General features: G+C 36.5%; 1 protein-coding gene across 1 annotated transcript in view; it reads right to left on the reverse strand.

Moving 5' to 3' along the window:
• Nucleotides 1-3,336: 3,336 nt before the first annotated feature.
• MCMDC2 (minichromosome maintenance domain containing 2) overlaps nt 3,337-26,343 on the reverse strand; it is a gene marked incomplete at both ends in the record, with an annotated part of 34,673 nt that continues 11,666 nt past the window's right edge. The window contains 6 exons of the mRNA XM_084229645.1: nt 3,337-3,503; nt 7,854-7,963; nt 12,369-12,511; nt 15,337-15,516; nt 16,002-16,168; nt 22,640-22,845. Of these exons, the coding sequence (XP_084085771.1) occupies nt 3,337-3,503; nt 7,854-7,963; nt 12,369-12,511; nt 15,337-15,516; nt 16,002-16,168; nt 22,640-22,845 (973 nt within the window). The remainder of the gene's footprint in view (nt 3,504-7,853; nt 7,964-12,368; nt 12,512-15,336; nt 15,517-16,001; nt 16,169-22,639; nt 22,846-26,343) is intronic.

Here is a 26,343-nt window from a genome sequence, read left to right on the forward strand (position 1 = left end):
CTGAAAATGATAAATTGTTTTGCAATTGAACATTTGATACCTCTTCATAAATCATTTGCAATAGCTGTCTGGTTTATTGATTTATATTCATGGGGTGCTGTAGAACCTCATTTGTGGCCCTGGTCATGTCTCTTGACTACCTAAAAGCTTTCAGGCAACTTGGACTTATTCTATTAAAAATAGTCCAATAATGATTTTACCATAATGTATCTACTCTAAAACTAGATTTCAAGTTTGCCATTGCAATGCTTTTAGTTGGAGATCTGCACAATTATTGTTATACAGCTAACCTTTAACCTGACTCTCTCCATCCTTGTCAAATCTGAGGCAGAAAAGCAATTACTGGTACTCATTAGGACCATCCTGTCTTTTTTTTTTTTTTTATAGAGGCATGCTTTATTTATTTGTTTGCTGGTCTGTTTGTTTGTTTTGTTTATACATGCACTGGGTACAGTCAGAAGCGCGGGAGGGTGAGAGAATTCCTGTCTTAAAATCAGTATGACCAAAGCAAAGATCTATCCTTTTTTTCCTGCCCATGCTAATATAGTTCCGTCTTGGAAGATCATTTATGGGCTTAAGTCCTAATCAGCTTAGAAGGACTAGTAGTTAACGTTTAAGGTTATCTATTTTAATTACCAAAAAAGTAGAATTAAGCTTAAAATACATTCTTTATAGTTTCATAAGAATGTTTTGAGTGTTGGTGTTACAATACTGAAAATTTTTAATAAAAACTTGGTCAGGACTCAAGATTTCAAGTATGATAGAATTATGATTCTGGGTAAGAATGGGAAAAAAGAACCAGTTTTACATATGAGATGCTTAACAGATGGAACAAATAGAATTCACAAATGAAATATTTTAATTTACAGGTACAGCGGAGACATGAGTTTTGAGGATGAATGTTTGTAATAAATCTTGTCAACGAGGATGACTGAAACACAGTGGGAAAACAACTGCATGTAATGAGGTACCAAAGAAAATTAATTTTGTTACATAGTATTGTTCCTGAAAAGCAGGTTAATGTTTGGTACATTTTCAGCATGATAGTTATTAAACGACTGGCACAGTGATGACTCAAATTACATTTTGCCGTTTACCCAGCTGAGGGTTTCTTTGAAGAAAATTTTAAGACTGAGATGCCAGTAATCTATAATGATTATGTAAATTACTCATAGAATGCAGTTCTTATTAAAATGGATGTAATGTTCTTTTCTGCATACAGGTAACTGCCTGCCAATGAAAGTTCTAATCTTCAACTGTGGTGTTTAAAAATTCTTCATCTCCTCAAGTAAGTATATGTCAAACAACCACATCTTTTGATAATTCAAAAGTATTTATAAATTCCAAAGGGCTGGGATCATTGCCTGTTTTCTATCAGGAGTATGATTTCCTTTTTCAATGTTAGTTTTGATTTTGAATGTGGACTGATTCTCACTGTTGGTTTCTGATTTCTAATCCCTTAGAAGTGTGGCATTTGACATTTTGGAAGGAAAATGAAGAATCACTCAAGACATGAAGCAAATGACCAAAATTAATGTTTTATTGACATTGATCATCTCACAATAAATTATGTAGAAAAATACATGTTTCAGTACTTTTAATTGCTGGGTAATAGTCCTTTTAAAATACATTAAATCTTTAAAACAACATTCCCATATTTAGCCATCGCTCATTTTTAACTTTCTTTAGAAATAGAATGTCATTGTTCTATTTGTGTGGGTAGTGATTCCAAATTTAATGCTAAACAACTGAAACTTGCTAGTTAAATTTCACTAGTGACCTACATATTTTGTTGAAAATTTAAATATTAATCATTTTTTGAAAATTTTCTTTGGACAAAACACATCATAGTAATAATTCTGGATATCCAGGGCTTGAATTAAAAGAAGACTTAGTTAAATCTTTTCTCCTGTTTAGTCCTAGTACATAGTTTCTTTGCTTTTATTAACATTATAATTTCAATATGTGAGTCAAAACAGTATGCAACGTACAGCAACATCACTAATTCACCTCCCACCGGAGACAACATTTGAAAACCTTTTCACCCAGCATTTGATAGTCCCCTTGTTTCATCAACACCACCAACTGCAAAAGTGGAGGTTGTTTTGTACATTAGTAAAGTATTAATTATGTAAGCCAGAAAATAAGTTCCTAACAATAGAGGTTTTTTTTTTTTTTTTTTTTTTTAAGATTTATTTTTCTACAAGACTCTTGGGTACAGGCCAGAGGTGCAGGGATGGGGTGAGAGGATTCACCAGAGACAGCGGGGAGCAGAACAGGCAGATGGTCCCAAGTATACTGCTGAGGGGAGGAGCAGTGGAGACTGGAGAGGTCTGCCCTGCCATGTGGGAATTGAACTGGGGCTGCAGACAGCTTCACAGTACTGCACTCAACCCACTGCACCACCAGGGAGGCCTCGGTTCATTTTTTAAAAGCTAGTTTTAGGAGCCTCCCCGGTGGCTCAGTGGTTGAGCACTGGGCTGTGAAGCTGCCCTCAGCTTCTGCAGTGCCAGTTCAATCCCCGGCCACTGGCAAGGGTCCCACGTGGCGCGCAGACCTCTCCTGCAGCACCTACTGCTCCCCTCAGCAGTGTATTTCGTCAGTCTGCCTATTCTGTTCCCCGTTCTGGCTCTAGTGTATTCTCACCCTCCCGCGCTTCTGACTGTACCCAGTGCTTGTATAAATAAATCCTTAAAAGCTAGTTTTAGTTCCAGTGAATAGTTAAAATTTGTTGAATGAGCGCAATGAAGTGTTGAAGCCTATGAAGAGTGGGAGAGCTATCCACCTTAATGGTATCTTGGCTAATAAAGTGGCAACTTTGATTTCTTTCAGTGAGAATTTTTAGAGCTTTAAAAAAGATTTCTGGAAACATGGCATCCTTCGTTTAAAAAATTTTGGAGATTTTTCCTCCAAAGATAACTGGGTTTGCAATTTAGTTCCTTTCTGTAACCAGGCAGTTTATAATGTTCTTTGATAGAATGTGAATTACTGTTTTAGTTTACATGAGAGGAAAATTTAAAAGACCATTTCTGACAAGGGATTCCCAAACCATAGATTAAATATCAATCTAGTAAAATATGAGTTCTTAAAATTTGAGGTTTCAGATTATGATACTATTTGTCAAGCTTTCAATCAAAGAAATAGTTAAAAATATTGCAGGTATTTTCATTTAAAGCATTATTGCTGTCTTGTGACAAAGAACTACATGAAAACTTTTTCCATTGCTTACCCTGCAACATTTTTAAAATGGCTTTCTAGTGTACTTCTGTAAGACAGCATTACCTGAAGCATTACTTCAGAACCAGGTTTTTCTCCTTAGGAAAAAAGGACATTTTCCTATTCATCACTAGTGAAAACAGCTGTCCCAGGTCCATATGTGGCAATGAACTGTTGAAGCTGTTGTTGGCATTGAGTCAGATAAATATCTCTTTGCTCTAAATATTCTTCACTGTACAGTTCAAATGGAAATAGTGCATTTGGTGCAACACAAAACACGGCGGCCCCTAAGAAAAGAAAAAGTGAAAGAATTAAATGCTAATTTTGGGATTCCATTTTCAATAATGAAATTTCATATTAAACCTTGACATTTAATAATATTTCAGTAATCATTTAGGTGACTTTTTGAGGTCCCAGAAACATTAAGTAAATGCTAACTGCTATCCAGTCAACAGCAGAAATGGTGATGTTCAATGTGATCTTGAAACATTTATCTACTAAAGCAGACATTATAGTTTTAAAGTTATATAAGGTGGGAGAAATAGCATTGATAAGGTTAAGTGGGTGGTCAAGAATAAAGATGTGATACATTTCTCTGAAAAACAAACAGGAGATAGCCTGGAAATCCTCATAAACAAGGATGCCAAGATCATTCATTGGGAAAGGATGGTATTAACATGTGGGTACTGGGAAAATGCCACATGCAAAAGAACTATGCTTGGTCCCTGTAGGGTAAGGTAAAAAAAGTGTCAGGCTTTTCTGCCCTCCCGCCGTTAGGATTGATGATGGATCCTTGTGGATCCATCCTGAATGCATGCTTGATGGCGGGCACTTGGAGTAGGGTGTGGGCATATGTAGATGGGATTCACCTAGGCTGAGGGACTGGGCTTATAAGGGTGGCGTCACGGGGATGCCATCAAAGGAGCAAAAAGAAAGGAACAGAGTGAGAGAGCAGCAGAGGCCACGAGAGAACGCTGGAGAGCCCCCACCACCCCACCCTCACTGCATCCCTGCCTGCCGTGTACTTGGTAAATCCCAATAAAAGCCTGCAAAAGTCACCGAGGGCTCCACGACTCCTCCTTACCCCATCTGCTCGAATCATAGAGAACCTGCCCTGTGCCCATTCTTGCCACTACAGTCCCTTACATGGAAAACAAAAAATGGATTTGAGATCTAAGCAAAAGAACTAAACTTGGTGGAAAAAAAAATGTTTCATGACATTGGACTTGGCAATGGTTTCTTGGCTATAACACCAAAAGCACATTGTAGCGGCAGGAAGGTCACAGAGCAAGTTCTCTCTGATCCGAGCAGACTAGTTAAAGGAGAGTCCTCAGAGCCCTCAGTGGCTTTTTCAGGCTTTTATTGAGTTTACCAGGTACATAGCAGGCAGGGGTGCTGGGAGGCCAGGAGGCCGGGTCACTCTGGGCTCTCCTGCTCTCTTCTGCTTTGGTCTGATCTTTTGCTCTGCTGGCGTCCCCATAATGCCTCCCTTTTAAGCCCAGTCTTAGCCCAAGTGTACCCACTTAAGCATGCCCACACCCTACTCCAGGTGCCCAATATCAGGCACACATTCAGGATGGATCCACAGGGATCCGTCATCAACCCTAATGGCAGGAGGGCAGAAAAGTCTGATACTTTACTTACCCTACACACATGCAACAGAAGAAAAACATATCAAAATTTAAAACTGCATCAAAAGATACAATTAACAATGGAAAGACAACCCATTGGATGGAAGGAAATATTTGCCAATCATACCTGATAGGGGGTCTACAAGAAAACCAGATTTAAAAAATGAACAAAGGACTTGAATAGACATTTCTCCAACGAAGGTAACAGTCAATAAGCACATGAAAAGATGACATGATTAATTAGGAAATTAGTGATTTTAAATTGCGTCTTGGTTAAAATTATCCAGATTCTTAACATCTGTTGCTTGATCTCTGGTAAAATATCTCACTTATATCTATAATTTGATCTTTTAACCAAATCCTTTTCTTCCAAATCTTGGTAAATGGCACCATGATACAATCATTTGCTCAAGACAAACCTGGGCATTTTTGTTTTTTATTCCCTCAACAACCCACCCACATCTCTAGTTTGTGTTGTTTTCTGTATTCAAGAAAACTAGACCTGAGTAGGGATTATTTTCTGACTATGTTCAAAGTAACATTTAGGGAGCTCTCCTTTCTGACTCCCACATCAACTGGGTTGGTGAAGACATTTGTAATTCAGGCACCCTTTCTGCAGACTTATCAGAAGGACAAATCAAAACCTTAGACAGTCATTGCCTAGGGCTGACCCAAACTGCTCAATCAGATGAGACAACTGATGTGGTGACCTATCACATGAGACCCACCTACAACATCTCTGGGAGCTGAAGAACCAAACCCTGGTCCAGAGATGCAAGCCAGGTGACTGAGGCTTCCTCCTTTTCCAACTGGGGGAGGAAAACATCAGAGCTGTGACTGGGGACCCAACGCAGGATTGGAAACCACAAAAGAAGATGAGAGGAGCTGGACTAACCATCTATTGGAGTCTGTCCCCACCGGGGAACTTAGCCACTGACATTGGCGGGGAGCAGGGTTCTCAATGCCTGAATTACATGACTCAGAAGCAGCATCACATGACAGTCACCGGATTGGGTGGTACAACCTGTGTGGCTGAGGAGGCAGGGAACCCAGACACCACGCTGGACTGGACAAAACAAGACAGCCTCCAATACCACAGGGAGCTCCAAAATCAAGGAGTCCGAGAACCACACCACACACCTGAGATACAAGAGGCTCCTAAACGACTCTGGCTGGCTACCTACCTCATAGTTGCACCTAGGGATTAGAGCAGTATAGTGTGCTGCGGCTCAGAAGCCTAGGTCCTTGCCCAAGAAAAGTCCAAAGTTCTAGGAAAAAGACAAGGCTGGTGGGCCGACCAACAATCTACATCTGGCAGCAGTGGAGGAGTGAAAGTGATAGGAGCAGAGAGACACAGGGGAGCTGGGTGGTGGTACCGAGGGTGGATTATTGGTGGGAGAGCCACATCTAAAGGGAACAGTAACTATAGAAAGATGACCCACAAATTAAGAAAATTAAAAAAAAAAGACTATGGGTCCCTGCATCATATTAAGAATGCTTGATTTAGATAATTGAGCACAGATAGATATTTGTAGATAATTTAGATAATAGAACACAGATCTTTATGAAAAATTATTACAGTATGTAGGGTAAAGAAAAAAGTATCAAACTTTTCTGCCCTCCAGCCATTAGGATAGATGACATAACCCTGAAGTCCTGAATGCATGCCTGATGGCGGACACCCGGAGTGGGGTGTGGGCCTATGTAGATGAGATTCACCTGGGCTAAGACTGGGCTTTTAAGGGCAGCATCACGGGGACGCCAGGAGTAAGCCAAGAGAGCAGAAGGAGAAGCAGAGTGAACCACAAGAAGAACAGAGAAGCCGAGAAAAGCAGAACCACGAGAGCAGCAGAGACCACCAGAGAGCCCAGAAAGAGTGAAGACTGGCTGGGGGCCTGGGAGGCTGGTAGGCCTCCAGCCTCCCAGGCCCCCAGCACCCCTACCTGCTGTGTACCTGGTAAATCCAAAAAAAGCCTGCAAAAGCCCCTGAGGGCTCCAGGACTCTCTCCTTTACCCCGTCTGCATAGCATCATAGAAAACCTGCTCAGTGCCCTTTCCTGCCCCTACATGTAAAAATTAAATTTAAAACAAATTTAAGCACTGAACATAGAAAGTCAGTGTTGATACATTCTTTGGGTCCCGGGGTTAGAGCCAAAGTTTGATTTGAAGTAGTTACCTCTCACCAAATTAATGTTTCATCTAATTCAACAAAGAACTTTTTAAGACTAACTCTCTTTACTCTTACCTTAGCTCTTATGTTTTTTATTACCGTAAATTCCTTTCATTTCAAATAATTAAATGGGGCCTCCCCGGTGGCGCAGCGGTTGAGCGCTGGGTTGCCAAGCTGCCCACAGCCTCTGCAGCACCGGTTCGATCCCCAGCTGCTCCCCAGCCACCGGAGGAGGGTCCCACATGGCGCGCAGACCTCTCCTGCCGCCCGCTGCTCCCCTCAGCAGTGTACTTCGGTTCCTCTGCCTGCTCTGCTCCCTGCTCTGACTCTGGTGAATTCTCTCACCCTCCCGCACTTCTGACTGTACCCAGTGCTTGAATGAATGAATGAATGAATGAATGAATAAATAAATAAATCTTCAAATAATTAAATGCTATAGTCTTAATATTACAAGCAGCAATTCAGGAAAGGCAGTGATAAAAAAAAAATCACATTTTGTTTGTTTACATGCCTCACTCCACGGTAGAGGATTATTAGATAATTAAATGTTGCACTTTAAAAAGAAGGTAAATTTTAAATCATTTCTTGTGTTGTATTAGACATTTTCCCCCTGAATTCAAGCAATGCAAAAATTCAATTACAGAAACAATTATGTACAATAACAATATCAGATAATGATACTACCTATAAACAATTACTAATTCTTCAAATTCAAACAAGGCTTACCTGATAGAAATTTATGATTCTCTAAAATAATTTTTAAAATATATCTAACATTTTGACAGAACATTTGTTTAATATAATTACTTGTGATTACTAATGACTTAATAGATTACCATATTTCAATGTGAGAGATATTTCAAATAATAAGGCTGCAATTAGTACATCTTCCTTAAGCACTTTATTCCTTAAGTTCAGTCGAGCATGGGCTTCAGACAGGGAAACTCTAAGAAATAAAATTGATACCAATCAAAATATATTTCTATGGTAAAGATTATATATATTTTGGCAAGTTCAAAGATGTGTGAATATAAGTCACACCTTAAACATCAGCATATTCTTTTTTTTAAAAATCACTTTTTTCCATCAACATATGGGTTTATTTGAAAACAATAATAAAAAGGAAATTTGTAAAGTGCAGTCTCATAGCAACACATGAACATTATTCTCCAAAATTTAATTTCTTTCAAAGTATTCTTTTCCTCCCAACTTCATTAGAATATTCCAGAAAAAATGAGTATCCTGACTTCTTATCTAAGGATTTGGTCTCCACCCTGGTATATCTTTATTATTCTACACCTCTTCTTTTTTTTATTTTTAACTATTTTTAATTTTTAAAGATTTTTTTAATTTGTTATTTATACAATAGCTGGGGTGCAGGCCAGAGGCACAGGAGGGTAAGAGGATTCACCAGAGGCAGGGAGGGGGGCAGAATAGGCAGACAGACCGAAAGCACTGCTGAGGGGTGCAGTGGACTCAGGATAAGAGAGGTCTGCCTCGCCATGTGGGAATCTCCCTGCCTGGCCGGGGACAGCTTCACGGCGCTGTGCTCAACCCTCTGTGCCACTGGGGAGGCCCAATTCTATTCTACACCTCTTCTACCCAAATTCTGTTCAGATAAATACACTCTTGGAAAAATTAACCTAATTAAATATCTCTTACAGACATATCCTTGCTTGGTGTTTTCTTCCAAATTCTTCATGGCTATGAAGTCCTGATAGAATCTTGAAATAATGTTAGAAGAGATCTTAGAGTTCAAAATCCAAACTTCCATCAGATAATTGAATTTTCTCTACAATATCCCTCCCAAGCTACTATTGTTCAGTCTCTTGAAACTTTCCTAGGATTCACTGGGACTCATGAGGCAATCCATTCTTTATTTTAATTTTTTAACTATCACTGATTACCTGAAAACCTCTTATTAGGCATATGTGACATACCTGAATGATTGCTGGACTAGGGAAACAGAAAAGATAGGCAAAGTTTCTAGAATTTACTAGCTGGGTGAGTTTGTATCAATCTCTCAATTTCTGAGATTTTTGTGAAGCACAGCTACAAAATGGGGATAATAATAATTCATAGGGTTATTGTGGTTTCAAATAAGGTATTTGAAAGTTTTGTGACTCACCCACAAGATTATGTAAGAGTAAATTGAAATTGGTTTCACTGTAATTTCCACCCACTAGTCCCTGGTTCTGAATTCAGAGACTACAGAACAAGCCTACTACTTCTAAATTTTGTGACAGCTCTTCAAATATTCAAAAGCAACTTTCATAGTTGTCCCATGTTTTCTTTTTTCTCCAAGATATTCCTGGTCCTTTAATACATCATAAGAGGTAATTTTCAGACCCTTTACCATTCTAGCTAACTTTTTTTTTTTTTTTTTTTTTTGTGGGACCCTCGCCTGTGGCCAGGGAACCAACTGGGCCTGCAGAGGCTGCGGGCAGCCTCACAGCCCAGCGCGCAACCGCTACGCCACCAGGGGAGGCTCCATAACTAACCTTTTAAGCCAGATTTGGTTAAAATTCTTTTTCAGTATAGAACTTACAGGTACTTTAGCCAGCAGATTAGAGGTAAGGCAGAACCATTATATTCTTACTCTTAATACTATTTTTTTTTTTATAGAGGTATGTTTTTATTTATTTATTTGTTTGTTTGTTTTGTTTATACATGCACTGGGTACAGTCAAAAGCGCGGGAGGGTGAGAGAATTCACCAGAGCCAGAGCGGGGAGCAGAGCAGGCAGAAGGACCGAAGTACACTGCTGAGGGGAGCAGCGGGCGGCAGGAGAGGTCTGCGCGCCATGTGGGACCCTCCTCCGGTGGCCGGGGAGCAGCCGGGGATCGAACCGGCACCGCAGAGGCCGCGGGCAGCTTCGCAACCCAGCGCTCAACCGCTGCGCCACCGGGGAGGCCCCTCTTAATACTATATTAATACAACCCCAAAGCACATTATTAACAGGAAGATTATATTGTTTGCACATATTAAACATAGAAAGAATGAAATCTTAAGTCCTTTTCGTATTAGGCCATATCACCCTTTTTTCATTCATTTATGCTTGCATAGGAAGGCTGGGACCTAATTGAGGACATTATCCTACTTCATTTATCCTACTAATTTTCTTCCTGTTAGACTAAGATTATCATTTAGATCTATGAAGACGTTCCAGTGTTATTTATTTACAGTTTGATTATAATTTTCCTGATGTCCTTACCTAAACTCCTTCTAATAATATTGACAGACTATGTATATATAGTCTTTCAGAAGAAAATAGCATATTATTCAGCTCCATTTTATAGAAAAGCAAAGATGGTATTATTAGGTACCTATGTATAGTAGTAGGTGGGAAAATGCAAGGTTTATGACTCCCTGAGTAGTGGTTTATTTAATTTGCTATCTCATAAACCTCACCTCCAGTCATAGTATTTGTTTTTCACAATGGCAAAAAATAGTTATATTAAAATTTACTCTGCCTTATTTTGGGGTCAATATAGTCACATAAACCTAAGCTATATGTGTTCAAATAAAAATATCTTTATTACAGAGAAAAAACATTATAAGGAAATAGGAACCTTAATGTTTTTAAGCTTTGAGTATTAAGTATTTGAATATTGATATAACTATTTTACAAATGACTTCACAAAATGGACAGCATTATATAATTTTGTTTATCATTTTAAGACATCACACCTGATTTCTCTTTGGCTTATCTACAGCATTTTTTCCCAACCCTATGAAGATAAATATACAGTTGGAGAAATGAACTAAATATTTCTTTTAGAACTGTATTTGACATTTCCTGCCTGCCAGTCCTTCACTTGTCTTACTTTATATTGCAATTATAACAAGATACTTATTAATTTAATGGATTATCTTAATCCTGGTCCTACTTTATAATTTGTTTGAGATTATACATTAATGTATATCAAATGAAATAATGGTCTATCATTAAGGGACTGTTTAAATAATGGAACAGCAATCACAACACAGTAAAACTGTAATGCAGCTATTAAAAACAATCAGGTAATTCTTTAAATGCTGACAGTATGATATGTACAACACATATGATTCCATTTGGGAAAAAAGAGAGTATCCATATGAATATGTATACTTATGTGTAATATATTTAAATATCAATCATTTAAAATATGTAAAATTTAAATAAACATGTATTTAATATGCATCATATACAAATTACATATATGTATAAGCTAGTATGTCTAGGAGAATACAAACAAAATTGTTAATAGTGATTATGCTGGGAAGTGGAATAGGAATTGGCTCGAGATAGCAGTGTACTTTATACATCATTTAAGGCTCTTTTTCTATGTCCATATTTCACTTTTATAATAAAAGTTAGTTTAAAAAAGTTTCTAAGGGGCCTCCCCGGTGGCGCAGCGGTTGAGCGCTGGGTTGCGAAGCTGCCCGCGGCCTCTGCGGCGCCGGTTCGATCCCTGGCTGCTCCCCGGCCACCAGAGGAGGGTCCCACATGGCGCGCAGACCTCTCCTGCCGCCCGCTGCTCCCCTCAGCAGTGTACTTCGGTCCTTCTGCCTGCTCTGCTCCCCGCTCTGGCTCTGGTGGATTCTCTCACCCTCCCACGCTTCTGACTGTACCCAGTGCATGTATAAATAAATAAATAAATAAATCTTAAAAAAAAAAAAAAAGTTTCTAAGGAACAGTAATAGGTGAGTCAATTACAGAATTTCAAAATAGGGTGACCCTGGTGGCACAAGGGGTTAAGTCTCAGCACTATCAAGGTATCAGCAGCCACTGCAGCATGAGTTTGATCCCCAGCCAGGGAGCTAACCCACATGGCACAGCAGACCTGTCCTGTCTCGCCTACTACTCCCCTCAGCAGTATATTTCAGTCGGTCTGCCTTTTCTGTTCCCCACTCTGTCTCTGGTGAATCTTCTCACCCCCACACCTCTGGCCTGTACCCCAGTTCTTGTATGCATAAACAAACATATCTTTAAAAAAAAACAAAGAATTTCAAAATACAAGAACAATTATTTTTTAAAACTTAAAGAATTTTTTCTAGATTCAACTACAAAATACCTGGAATGATTAAACAGTCACGTTTTTAAAAATAATTTGCATTAGCAAACAATGCACTGTTCTCAGACATATCTCATACAAGGGACCAATAAAAATTAATTTTTAGTAATTATTAGAAGTTAAAATTATGTAACAATATAACAAAAGGAATTAAGTTTCCTTAAATTATTTTGGAACAAATTATAAACTAACCAAACAGCAACCAAATATACAAACAAGTGAAAGAGAGAAATAAGTAAGTTAAACACCTCACTTAGGTCAATACTGACTTTTAAATTTTGCATCGAATACCTACAAATATTTTAATGCAGATGCTGTCAGTTTTGATCCACTTATAGAATCTGTTCTGATTCTGCGACTTGCTAGATAATAGCCTTGAATCATTCTCTCTGCCTCCATGCTGAATTCTACATTCAAATTCTTTGCAAAAGCCAGCAGCTATATTAAGAGTGAAAATTTTGAGACACAAGCATTATCAAATCTATATTACAAAAAAAAAAAGTATATTGTCATTTTATTTTTTAAAAAGTTAGAATATTTCATTTACGTAAAATTGATTAAATATTTGGAGTCATCTCAAAGCCATTGAATACTTAAATCAGAAATTTATACTTCTAAGAAAATTAAAGTTTACCCAGAATAATCTCTTCTCCCCTCTTAGTACAGAAATGTTCTGTGTAATGTATTTATTTGAATGACTTTCAAGTCTTTGCTTCCAGTGGAATAAAGACTCACTTGAATCATTTCAATGGGAGAGAAGTTTTCTTTAAGCGCTCATTTCTCTTTGAATACTTTTTATTCTTCGGCAGTTTATTTCCTTAGAACTTTCTCTCATTGGTCTTAAAGCTACTTGTCCTCCTTATTTTCCTTCATTTTAAAGAATACACCTGATCACAATGTAGGAGGCACTATGTTAACTATTATGAAAATGGGCATTGGAGATTCAGTAAGATTTTTGGTAGACAATTTTTTTTTAAAAGATTTATTTGTTTATTTATTTATACAAGCACTGGGTATAGTCAGAAGTGCGGGAGGGTGAGAGAATTCACCAGAGCCAGAGTGGGGAGCAGAGCAGGCAGAAGGACCGAAGTACACTGCTGAGGGGAGCAGCGGGCGGCAGGAGGGGTGTTCGCGCCAGGTGGGACCCTCCTCCAGAGGCCTGGGAGCAGCCGGGGATTGAACTGGCGCCGCAGAGGCTGCGGGCAGCTTTGCAACCCAGCGCTCAACCGCTGCGCCACCTGGGAGGCCGGAGAATAAGTCTCTAATGTAATGTTTATCATTGTTTTCTGTGAGGCTTGTGTTTTCTTTCTGAGTGACTCCCAGTTTCTTAAATCCTTACTGTATGATACTATTCCCAGACATTTCACCAGTCTACTTTTCTTTTTCAACTCACAGAACTAAAAGGAAAAATTAAACATTATAGACTTGTTATTAACCTGCAATGTTTATATATTAAGTAAAACTTTTTTTTTTTTAAGGATCTGGATATATCCTGTCTTTTTTATTCATTTAATATTCCACAATTCTCTTCAGAATTGTGATGATACTAAATGATCAGAACCAAATGATACTCAGAACTAAATGATACTACTACTACCGATAGCATTAGTAGCCCTCTCTAAGTTTAATCCTATGAAGGCACAGTGATGTTCTACTTAAATGCCTCTTCAGGAGTAGGCTGTCCAACTACTGGAAATGTCAGCAATGGCCTCCAGTGCTTCTCTTCTTTAGAGAATGCCTTAGGACAGTCCACATCAAAAGACTGAAGTGAAGGGTGGGGAAGAAGGTATTTTAGATCTCTATTTCTATTCAAATCATCTATTTCCATTCAAAGCAAGACAACTATGAGGGATCTTCTGTAGCTCCAGAACTCACTACAGGGTATTAGAGGTCATTTTTGGGTCTGCATTACAGCTTAACTCCTTCCTCTGGCCAATAGTGCTTCCTTCTCCCTTCCACTTGTTTTGCTATAATACCACTCCCTGATAAACACTGGCACATGAAACTCCATTTCAGTCTGCCTCTTGGAAAGCCCAGGTTGCAACATATTCCATCTAATTGGTTATGTATGATGCACAGATTTATCTTCTGAAGAAATCATTTTTCACTAACCAAGCCTAGTTAAGTAGACAGCTGTTCTCTGCAGTCTGATGAATCAACCATAAACCTTGTGCCTGAGTTTCAAGGCTTATTATAAATTTGTCAAATTTTAATAGCAATGGATCCATAATAAAATTTTTGCTCCAGTCAGGAAGGTCTTCTCATAGTTTTCCATGTAGTATACTCATTTCTATTTTTATATCTTTGATCTCACTATCATATCTATCCTGAATGCCTATTCTTCCTGCCATCTAATGTTAACTTCTTTTAAGCCCAACTAAAATTTCATCTTGTCCATGAAGTCTTTCAACTCTTACTACTTTCATACTACTTGATATCTGCTCTTCTGAATTCCTGCAATATTTATATCAACATCACTCATGTTAGTACATAAATTTTCCCTTGTTTCATATATCTTGTTTTTAATCTCAATTAGGAAAAAAACTCACTGTATTGTGTTGTTTTTTCTAGTCTAACCCATATGAATAAAAAAGTTTATGTTTCATTTTAAATCAACCTCATTTTCACCCTTCTACCCATACAATATGTCTATAAGGAAGGCAGGTATGAAAAAAATTGACTCATGAATTCTCACTTTCCAATATCCCCTGCCTTTTATCTGTCCTACTCAGACACTTTAACTGTACTGTGGACAGATTTCTGAAGAACTAATACCAAAAGAATTTCACTTGTAAGTACCTGAGCATATTTAATAGCTATAAGAACCATTACTGAATTTACATCATCTATTGTCAGGCACTCTGAAAATGCCACACAAGTTTACATGTCAGGTCAATAAAATAGGTTAGTGAGTCATGATATATATTCCCAAAAGTGAAAATTCTGAAGGCATTCATATAAAACAGCGTATTATAACTTTTTCTATAAGAATATCTTGTTTTTTTAATATTCAGATTTTTTTGAATTACAGTGATTTGAAAGGTGGTGCAAAGAACAAACTCAGCATTTTAATATCTATGTCTATATACAGTTGTTTATTTCACTATAATTCTAAATATTTTCTATACACCATCCTTTGAGTATTTAAAAGCTGGAAACAAAAAAAATCCTAAATGAAGAAAATTGAATGTTCAAAGGAAATTCTACTTAAACTGAGAAATATTAGCTTAAGTATTCTTGGTAATCATTTTATCTACCTTTACCTTTTCAAAATCTTCACTTGTAAACTGTTTAGAATCTATGTAAAGCAGCCCTTCAGGATCAATGGATTTTTTTAAAGTATGCTGCACAGTTGGAAGAAATGAGTAGCAAGGAGATGATTCATTGCAGTTAATCAATAATCCAAATGCCTCGACAAGGTTAGCTGGAATCAAACTACAATCCTACATCAAAACAAAAGGTAAAAGGCAAACATTAAACTGTGGCATTTCACAAACATTTTGGAAACAATTATAAGTAATAATTATAACTATTATTTAACTTATTAATATAATTATTAAAGTATTTGATTATATTACGTTATATTATTATGTTATTTACTATTATGAATTACTAAAGCTATTCCTGAATAACATGGGAATTTGTGGTGACAGTTTTTTAAATTCTCTTTGACTATTCTCTACATATTTTTATTAAAGCCTTTCCTACTAGCCTATTCAAATGCTAATTTCTAGTGAGCAGTCTTCATTACATGACTAATACACATGAAAAAAACCTAAACAACTGTATCATTATTTACTTTTAGCACTTGATTAAGTACAGAAATAGGTAAATAACAAAACATTAAGAATAATAAAAACATTACACTAAAATCTGTGACTGAAATTGCTGAGGAACAGTCTAACAATAAAATATACATATAGCTTACCATCTGACCTATTAAAGTGTTGGCTTTTTGTGTATTTCTCCTTGAAGGTGAATCCATATCAACAAAAGACCAAAAGCTGCACTGAACTGGAAAAGTCATTTGTTGATCTATATCATCCCCAAACTTCTTTCCTGGAATGTACACTGTGATACTTCTGGTTTCCACAACTACATCAGAAGATAATATCCATTTGTTATTTAAAAACATTTTCGGCCTATATATCTACAAATTAATAACAAATATTATATAAAATTTTATATCTAACCTTTGATAGTAAAGACACAAGTAAATTTGATTATTTTGTAATATATGAGTAAATTAGATAATCTGTTACAAAAACAACAAAGCGAGAGAAATATTTGAATGGTCAGGTGTCTATGACTTGATGAGAACCACCAGAATAAAACAGGTAGCATGTAGGGTAAATGGTTTTTCAGGCTTTTCTGCCCTCCCACCATTAGGATTGCCCTGCCTGATGGGACTTCTGTGGGCCATGGGAGGTGTATTGAGATAGTCACCAAGAGGAGCAATACCAAGAGAAGCAGAAGAGAGAGAGGCAGGAGAGAGAAGGGGAGAAAGAAGGCCTGAGAAGCCCAGAGTGAAGACTTTCTGGGGGCTTGGCGGCCTCCCGGCCTGCTGGCCCCCCAGCACCCCTGCCTGCGATGTACCTGGTTGCTGCACTATATGTAATAACTAAATAAAAGCCTGAGAAACCCACCCAGCGCTCCAAGACTCTCCTTTACCCAGTCTGCTCTGATCCTAGATATCCTACCCTGTGCCTCTCCTGCCCCTACATAGCAGAACTGTACTCAATATCTGGGTAGAATAGGCAGAGGGTTAGGAGACCAGTCAAACAGTTCAAATTTACAAGTGAGGCTGAAATTAAGAAATTTTCTATTATGTAGAAAAAAAATAACAGAAAGCAGGTCATCTATGTGGCAGTAAAAGAAGAAAATATTGATAGGGAATATAAATTACAATGACTGGTGCAAAATGTATCTCAAATTCAACACGTGCAAAGCCAAACACATCATTTCTCCACCTCAGAAGACTCTGTATGCACTAGTCACAATTAGAGGCATCGCTGTCCACCCACTTGAAAACCAAACTAAAACATGTGGAAATATCCTATTCTCATTTTAATTCTTCCCATCCCCCATAACCATTCAATCTAGGATTCAATCTTATTCTTAGCAGTCTATCTCCCAAATATTTTCAAATTAGTCTTCTAATCATAGATTCCATGATAAGAATCTTTTGTATCCATGTTATTTTCTTTTTAGTTCCTAAGGTAAATATATATGTAACTATAGAAACTGCCTGAGCAGTATGCAAAATGGTTGTGCCATTTTATACTCCTGTCAACATTATACAAGAATCCCAGTTTCTCCACATTCTCGGCAACATTTGTTGTTGTCAATCTTGTTAACTGTTGTCATTCTATTGGCAGAGTCAGTTATGTAATTTGTGAAACACTGTGTAAAATTAAAAATTGAGTCACTTATTCAAAATTCAGGGGGAAAATAACCTGTTATTAAGAGCACTGATATATAAAACATTTCCTTTAAAATATTTTTTTACTTTTAAAATGTTAGAGGGTGATGTGCAAAAATTTGAAGTCTTGTGCATTACTGGTGGGAATATAAAATGGTGCATCCACTGTGGAAAACAGTTTAGTAGTTCCTCAAAAAGCTATACATAGAATTGCTACCTAATACAGCAATTCCACTTACAGGTATATACCCCCAAAGAGTTGAAAATGAGGATGAAACAAATATTTGTAAACTAACGTTCAGAGCAGCACTATTCACAATAGTTTAGAAACAACCCAAGTGTCCATCAACAGATGAATAAAATATTTTAAATGTGGTATATGCATGCAATGAAACACTATTTAACCATAAAAAGGAATGAGATTTCTCTAGATAAATTCATAGAGACAGAAAGCAGAATAGAGGTTACCAAGGTCTAGGGATTGGTGGTATCAAAGTTATCGCTGATGGGTACAGTTTCAGTTAAGGTTTTGTAGGGTAAATGGTTTTCAGGCTTTTCTGTCCTTCCACCATGAGGATTGCCCTGCCTGATGGGGCACGTGCAGTTGTTACAGTGTTGTAAGCTGACTTGTTCACTTCTGTGGGCCATGGGAGGAGTATTGAGATAGCCACCAAGAGAAGCTGAAGCAGGAGAAGCAGCAGGAGAGAGAAGGGGGAGAAAGAAGGCCAGAGAAGCCCAGAGTAAAGACTTGCTGGGGTCTTGGAGGCCATGGCCTCCTGGCCCCCCAGCACCCTTGCCTGCCATGTACCTGTTTGCCACACTACATGTAAAGCTCAATAAAAGCCTGAGAAACCCACTGAGGGCTCGAGGATACTCCTTTATCCGTCTGCTGGATTAGAAAACCTGCTCAGTGACCATCCTGCCCCTACAGGGTTACAAAAGATGTTATGGAAATGGGTAGTGGTGATGGTTCCACAACATTGTGAATGTACTTAATGCCACTGAATTTTCTATTTAAAAATTGTTTAATTGGGTAAATTTAATGTGTATTTTACCAGAATTATAAATAATTATAAAAAAGAGAATGAAATAGTGATAAATGCTACAACATGGATAAACTTCAAAATCCTTATGGAAAGTGAAAGCAGCCAGTCACCAGACTACATTTTGTATGACTTCATTTATATGAAGTGTTCAGAATGGGTAAATCCATGAAGTAGAAGGCATATTGCCAGAGACTGTTGCACGGTAGGGGTTTGGAAAGTGACTGCTAATGTGTATGGGGGTTTCCTTTCAGGGTGCAGAAATGTTCCAAAAGTAGCTAGTGATGGTTGTACAACTCTGAGTATTATAAAATCCACTAAACTGTATAATTTTAAGTGGGTGAATTGTATAGTGTGCAAATTATATTTCAATAAAACTGTCATCCAAAAAATGTAACGGAAGTAACTGCCATTTTTAAAACTAAAATTTTAAATTATGGGCATGGATTTTATAATTTTTCTTTATATTGCACAATGCCAATCTTAAACCATCAGTCTTAGCAATATCTTTGTTGATTCATCTCCACTGGCAAGAGAAACAAAAGAGAATATAAACAAATGGAACTATATTATTCTGAAAAGCTTCTGCATAGTGAACAAAACCATCATTAAAAGAAAAGCAGACACTCGAATGGAAAAAGATTATTTTTAAACTATATTTCAGATAAGGGGTTAATATCCAAAATATATAAACAACTTGTACAATTCAACAACAAAAAACATGCAACCAGAATAAAAAATGGGCAGAGGATCTAAAACAGACATTTCACAAAGAAGACATACAGATGTCCAACATACACATGGAAAGATGTTCCACATGGCTTATCATTAGAGAAATGCAAATCAAAACCACAATGAGGTTTAACCTCAAATTGGTTACCACAGCTATTATCAAAAAGTCAAAAATTAATAAATGGTGATGAGGATGTGGAGAAAAAAGGAACTCTCAATCCTTGTTGGTGAGAATGTAAACTGATGGAGTCACTATGGAAAATAGAATGGAAGTTCTATTTCTGGTTTCTATTAAAACCAGAATTACCATAATCTAGTAACCTCACTTGAAGGATATTTATTATTTCCTTGAAGAATATGAAAACATTAACTAAAAAAGACATATGCACACCTTAATTCATTGCTATGATATGACAGCACTGTTCACAATAGCCAAGACATGGAAATAACACATGCCTGGTGAGGTATGGATGGCTGAAGAAGGTATGGTATATATACACAACAGAAAACTACTTATCCATAAAAAAAGATGGTTTCTTTCACTATTGATTTCTTTCACATAATGATTTTGAAGTTTATCCATGTTGTAGCATTTATCACTATTTCATTTTCTCTTTTTATAATTATAATTTGTAATTCTGGACCTTGAGGGAATTATGCTAAATGAAATAAGTCTGAATGAGAAAGGCAAATACCTATGATTTCACTCATTTGTGGAATACAAAGAAAACAAAAGCAAAAACAAAACCTTAGATTCTAACAAAAGAATGGTGGTAACCAGAAGGGAGGAAGGGGTGATGGAATGGGTATAAGGGGCAGATTGGTTGGTGGTGGATGGTAAATGAGCACAAGGTGGTGGATGTGGTAACAAAATGTAATCTTGGAACCTATACAATGTTTTTAAACTAATGTTACCTCAATCACAAACAAACAAAAGTCACCAGTCTTTAATACAAATATATGAGCATTTAACTTGGAGGTGAAATGGCTAATGATGTGTAGCTAGTACATACACACATGTTTTGTTCTTACTGTGGAAATCTCTAGTAAACTGTCTATTTTACTTCTGCACACATTTCAGTTTACTGATCATGAGTAAGGAATGACTGAAAGGAAAAGGAACTATGGGTTAACTTATCTTTCCCTTTCCTTCTATATCATCATTTTCAATATAAGCACTTGAAAAAACCAAGTAAAGAAAGACATGATGGGTTTCCTTGGTCATTTGTGTTCCTTAAAATGCCACTGCCTTCTTTCTATATTAAAAACAAGTCTGTTTCAAATAGAAAGCATGCCTTGTGGAGCAATTAGCTTCTTTTCTTACTCAATTGAAGATGTTTTGATATGGAACATGAACCCTGATTTGTAGTGTACTCATGATGCATGGGAGTCTAGCAGAATAAAATTGATTATAAATTGTATTATAGATGCCAGAGTGACTTCAAATGCTCTAAGAAATAACATAGCAAGCTGTAGTAGACACTTGTACACATATGTCCTTTTCTCACATTCAAGCTCCACTGTCTTACTTGACTTTCTCATTAAACACAAATTCAAAGATAAAATTATTAAAAATTTGAAGATGAAGACAACAGAGTTTTTAATCAAGTGTCAGGCTCTTCTAGTGGCCAGAGGGAGGGCAGTGCTTGGTGCAATTGTTCTTGTTCTAGATCTATAAAGCAGGCCTTGCTAGGATGTGAGTATTGGTAGCTGTGGCTTTTATTACTGATGACACATGATAGTAACACTCTTTGCTTATTGATTATTTGATAGATATTTCTTTGTGAAGTCACTATTCAAGTCTTTTCACCCATTTTTTTTCTGGATTCTTTGTTTTTTTATTACTGACTTACAGGAATTATTTCTGTATTCTAGATACCACCTGTAGCGAGCATAGGTCCTATGTCAGATGTATGTACAATTATGTTCTTTTTCTTTGCTAGCTTATTTACTTTAAAGCAGGGCGTTTTGATGTATGTAACTTTTTAGATTTGATGAAGTTGAATTTATAAATTTTGTGTGTGTGTGTTTATTGTTTTCTGGATTCTGCCTAAAAAAATCTTTGCCTACCCTAAGACCATGAAGGCATTCTCCTACATTTTCTTCTAGTAGTTTTGTAGTTCTAGTCTTTATATTTAGGTTTATAATTCATCTTTTATTGTATATAGTTGTGAGATATAAGCTGACATTAACTTCTTTCCACATACATAGTCAGATATTCCAACATCATTTGATGAAAAAACTTTCTTTTCCACATTTAATTGCTTTGGTACCGTTGTCAAAAATCAGTTGTTACAATTTTAGACTGTATAATTTAAAGTGGGTGAATTGTGTAGTATGCAAATTATATCTCAATTAAACTGTTACCCAAAAAATGTAACAGAAGCATTTGCCATTTTAAAACTAAAATTTATAATTATTGACATGGATTTTATCATTTATCTTAATACTGCACAATACCAACTTAAATCATCACGGTGAGCCTACATCTGCAGTCTGTTGCAGAAGAGGTAATAGTCCATATCTCTGAGCATTGCTGCATATTCTTGCTGGCATGCCCAGAATACAAGGCCCTGACTGCTCTTTGCCAAATACATATGGTGGATATACTTGTTAGTTTTAAATCTGGTCCTAAATCAGCATTACTCAAATACCAAACCAAACAATGATGTTACAAGAAAACTACAGTTCAGTATCTAGTGTGAACATAAATACAAACATCCTCAATTAAAAAAATTAGCAAATAGAGTCCAACAATGTATGAAGAGAGCTATATAGCACATCTAGCTGGGATTTATTGTAGGTATACAAGGCCTACTCAACATCTGAAAATCAGTTATTGCAATTTATAATACACAGACTACCAAAGAAAAAATCACGTATTAGTAGATACATTTGATAAAATCTAACATCCATTGACTGAAAAAAAAAAACCTCTCAATAGGTTAGAAATAAAGGGGAGCTCTTTCAACTTGCAAAAGAACATCTACAAAAAAAACCTACACTATATTTAATGATGAGAAACTCAAAGCTTTACAGCTAAGATCAAAAATATCCCCTCCCACCACTGTTTCACAATATCATTTTGGAAGGCCCTGCTAATACAATAAAATAAGAAAAGGAAACAAATCTGGTCCAATACAAACTCATGTATTAGCACAACTGAAAGTAAAGACTAAGATGATGCATTTATATATTAAATTCCTTTTATATATATATATATAAAGGTAAAATGAGAATTGTCATTTAATGTAATTTCTCAATTCTTAAAATATGTGCAGTATGATCCTAACTGTTAAATAACTACTTTATACGGATGTGACTGTAAGTTAAATAGGTGAAAATTAACTTCAAAAAAATATTGTTTACCTGACTGGAGCTGATCAAGTTTATCTTTTTTGTGTGAGGTCAAATCTCCTATAAAACAGATACCACCTTTAGCGAGCAAAGCACTGCCAGCTTGAATGCTACCTGTTCCAGTTCCATACTTATTCCTGGACAAAGTAGGAAAAATTTCAGAGGAGACAGGATGACGTATGCCACGGGGAATAAGGTTTATACTAAAATTCAAAAGCCTAGGGAGAAAATAAATTATTCATTACTATTACCTAATATTTGATTTTCAGAAGCTATAATTTGTAACAGCTAAACAACTTAATTTGATTCCATGTTTAATGAGCACCTGCGCTAGGCTGATAAGCACATACATGAGATTTTGCCTTAAAATGAAAAGCTCAAAGCCTAGAAAGTGAGACATAGACAAGAAACTAACACACAATGCTTAAGTACTAAAATAATGTCCTGAAAACCTTGATAAGGATATTAGTTCCTCCTGGAAAGAAGCCAGAGAAAACTACAAAGAGATGACATATGAATTGGGCTGTTCCCTTTTTTTTCATGGAATGCTTTCTTTCGTTTATTCAGAAATTTTTCATTTATTCTTACCAGAGGCCCATCATAACTACCTTTATTGCCTATGTATCATGGTAAATCCCAATATATCCTTTTGCTTTCTAATCCCTTCACCAATTACCTCCTGACTCTTCATTTCTCAACTTTAAATTTTCAAAAGGGAATATGATTTTCTTAGCTTAGCTTTCAAATCCTTGCCACAGAAATCATGGCTTGCTGGTGCAATCAACTATGACAAGCAGATGGAGATATGCAGTGCAAAAGTAAGTGCAGAGGTAGATAGGCCATGTGGATAGGAAGATGCTATAAAATGTATAGTGTATGTTCTGTTCCAAGGATTTTAATGTTGCTTTGAAGATAAATAAAAGGGAGGAGTGATATTTTGAGAGAAATGTTTGTAAGCCTATAGTACATTGTCTCTTAATTGTAGCCTAAATTAAGATCATCTGAGGAATTTTTAATACTTCCAATGCCAAGCCCAATGTCAAATCATGTAAATTAGAATCTTTGGGGGTAGGACACAGTGATAAATATATTTTTTAAATTATTTCAGGTGATTCTAGCATGCAGTCAGATTAAGAATCTAGTTATACAGAACAATGGTGCTCAAGCTTGGCTTCATATTGAAATCAGCTAAGGAATTTTGAAAACTATTACAAGGTCATAAAATACAAGGTAAAAATATGAAAATCAATTTTATTTTTATGTATTCACAGCAAATTTCTTTTTTTAAATTTTTTTTAAGATTTATTTTTATTTATTTCTGCATACAAGAACTGGAGTATAGGCCAGAGGTGTGGGGAGTGAGGACATTCACCAGAGACAGAGTGGGGAGAAGAACAGGTGGAGCCACTGAAATACACAGCTGACGGGAGCAGGGAGAGACAGGAGAGGTCTGCTGCAACATGTGGGTTAGCTCCCTGGCTGTGGATTGAATTCAGGCCACAGTGGTGATAGTGCTGAGACAACCCCTGTGCCACAGGCCCCCCCTCACAGCAAATTTGTGAGAAATAAAATGCTATCATTTTTATAGCATCAAAAGTAGAAAATAGAAATCAACATAAAATATATGCATAATGTTAACAAAACATTGCTGAGAAATTAAGGAACTTCTAAACAAATGGAGATAAACATCAAATTCACAGTTTGGAAGATTCAATATGGTAAAATGCAAATTCCCTAAATTGACTTAAATGCAACTTAAATGCAATGACTTAAATGCACAGAAGTTAAATGCACTTCAAGTCAAAATCCTTAAAGACTTTTTCTTGGGCCTCCCCAGTGGCACAGTGGTTGAGTGCTGGTTGAGCGCGAAGTTGCCCAAAGCCTCTACAGCACTGGTTCGATTCCCGGCTGCTCCCCGGCCACCGGAGGAGGGTCCCACATGGCGCGCAGACCTCTCCTGCCGCCCGCTGCTCCCCTCAGCAGTGTACTTCGGTCCTTCTGCCTGCTCTGCTCCCCACTCTGACTCTGGTGAATTCTCTCACCCTCCCGCGCTTCTGACTGTACCCAGTGCTTGTATAAATAAATAAATAAATCTTAAAAAAAAAAAAAAAGGCGTTTTCTTTTTTTTTTTGAGGGGGTAGGAAAGGGTGGCATTAACTATGTGGATTGTAAGCTTTATTAAGAAAATGCAAAGGGCCTAAAATAGTGAAAAAAATCTTGAAAATGAAAAAGTTGTACCACCTGATTCAAAACTTAACAATAATCAAGAAAGTGTCATGTGGCATAATTGTAAACAAATAGCCAATATAACTGAAAAGAGAGTTTAACTGTATTTACACCCAGTTCAATTTTATAACAAGTTTATATCTCGGTAATTAATTTTTCAGCAATGGTAGCAAGCAATATAATGGACAAAGAAAAGTACTTTCAACAAATGATATGGAAAAATCAGACAAGTGCAAAGGAAAAGTATTAACTTTGACTCTTAACTCATACCACATACAAAAATTAACTTCAGTAAGACAAAAGTTAAAAAAATGCATTAAAATGAAAACATAAAAGAGTAATATCTGTGACTCTGAGGATTACAAAGATTTTTAAATCAAACCCAGAAAACACTATAGAATAAAGAAAATAATAAATTGAATTTCATCAAAGCTAATGAGTTTGGTCATCAAAGATACCCATAAGAAAAGAAAAATATAAACTTTAGGCTGGGAGATAACTTTCATGATACATATATGTGATGAAGGACATAGATCCAGAAAAATCCAATTTAAAAGTGAGCAGAGGACTTGTATAGATACTTCATAAAAGAAATATAAGTAGTCAATAAGCACTTGAAAAAGAGCCTAAACCACTTAGTCATCAGGGAGATGCAAATTAGATCTATAAAGAGATTATACTTCATACATACTAGAATGGATAAATTGTAAAAGACTGACCACACCAGATGTTGATAAGTATAGAAACAATTGGAACTCTTACACCATTGGTAGGAATGTAAAATGGTACAACCACTTGGAAAACTGGTAGTTATCTATAAAGTTAAATACACATTTACCTTATGACATAGCAATTCCACTATTGTACAAGAATATTTACAGTAGCCTGATTCATAATAGTCAAAACATACAAAATTTGAATAGGAGAGAAGATAAAGAAATTACGGTCTATTCCTATAATGGAATGCTGCTCATCAATAAAAACAATGAACTACTGATGCACATAACCAAGCCAATTTCAAAAAACAAAATTGTATACAGTACATGATTCCACTTATATGAAGTTCAAAAACATGAAAATTAATCTATAGTGACAGAAATCACCTGGAGGAGACAGGAATGGATTGGAAGGAGGACTGAAATAACTTTCTGGAATGATGGAAATGTTCTGTATCTATCAAACTCATCAAATTATAACTTAAGATCTGATTATTTCACCATATGCAACTTTTACCTTAAAAACAAAATAAAACAAGCTAAATCTTTCATACATACATAAACCATAGGAAAAGTCAAAGGTTCTTCAAAAACAGGAAGAGACAAAGTCCTTAAATCAATAAGAAATGAACAATAGAGGGAGAAAATTTTTGCACACAACATTAAAGATAAAGGACTGATCACAAAATCTACAAAGAGCTGATGAGATTTAACAAAAACAAAGAAAATAATCCAGTCACAAAATGGGCAGAAGAGCTAAAAAGAAACTTCTCC

The sequence above is a fragment of the Talpa europaea genome (genome assembly GCF_964194135.1).
Source record: "Talpa europaea genome assembly, chromosome: 3".
NCBI classification, from domain to species: Eukaryota; Metazoa; Chordata; class Mammalia; order Eulipotyphla; family Talpidae; genus Talpa; species Talpa europaea.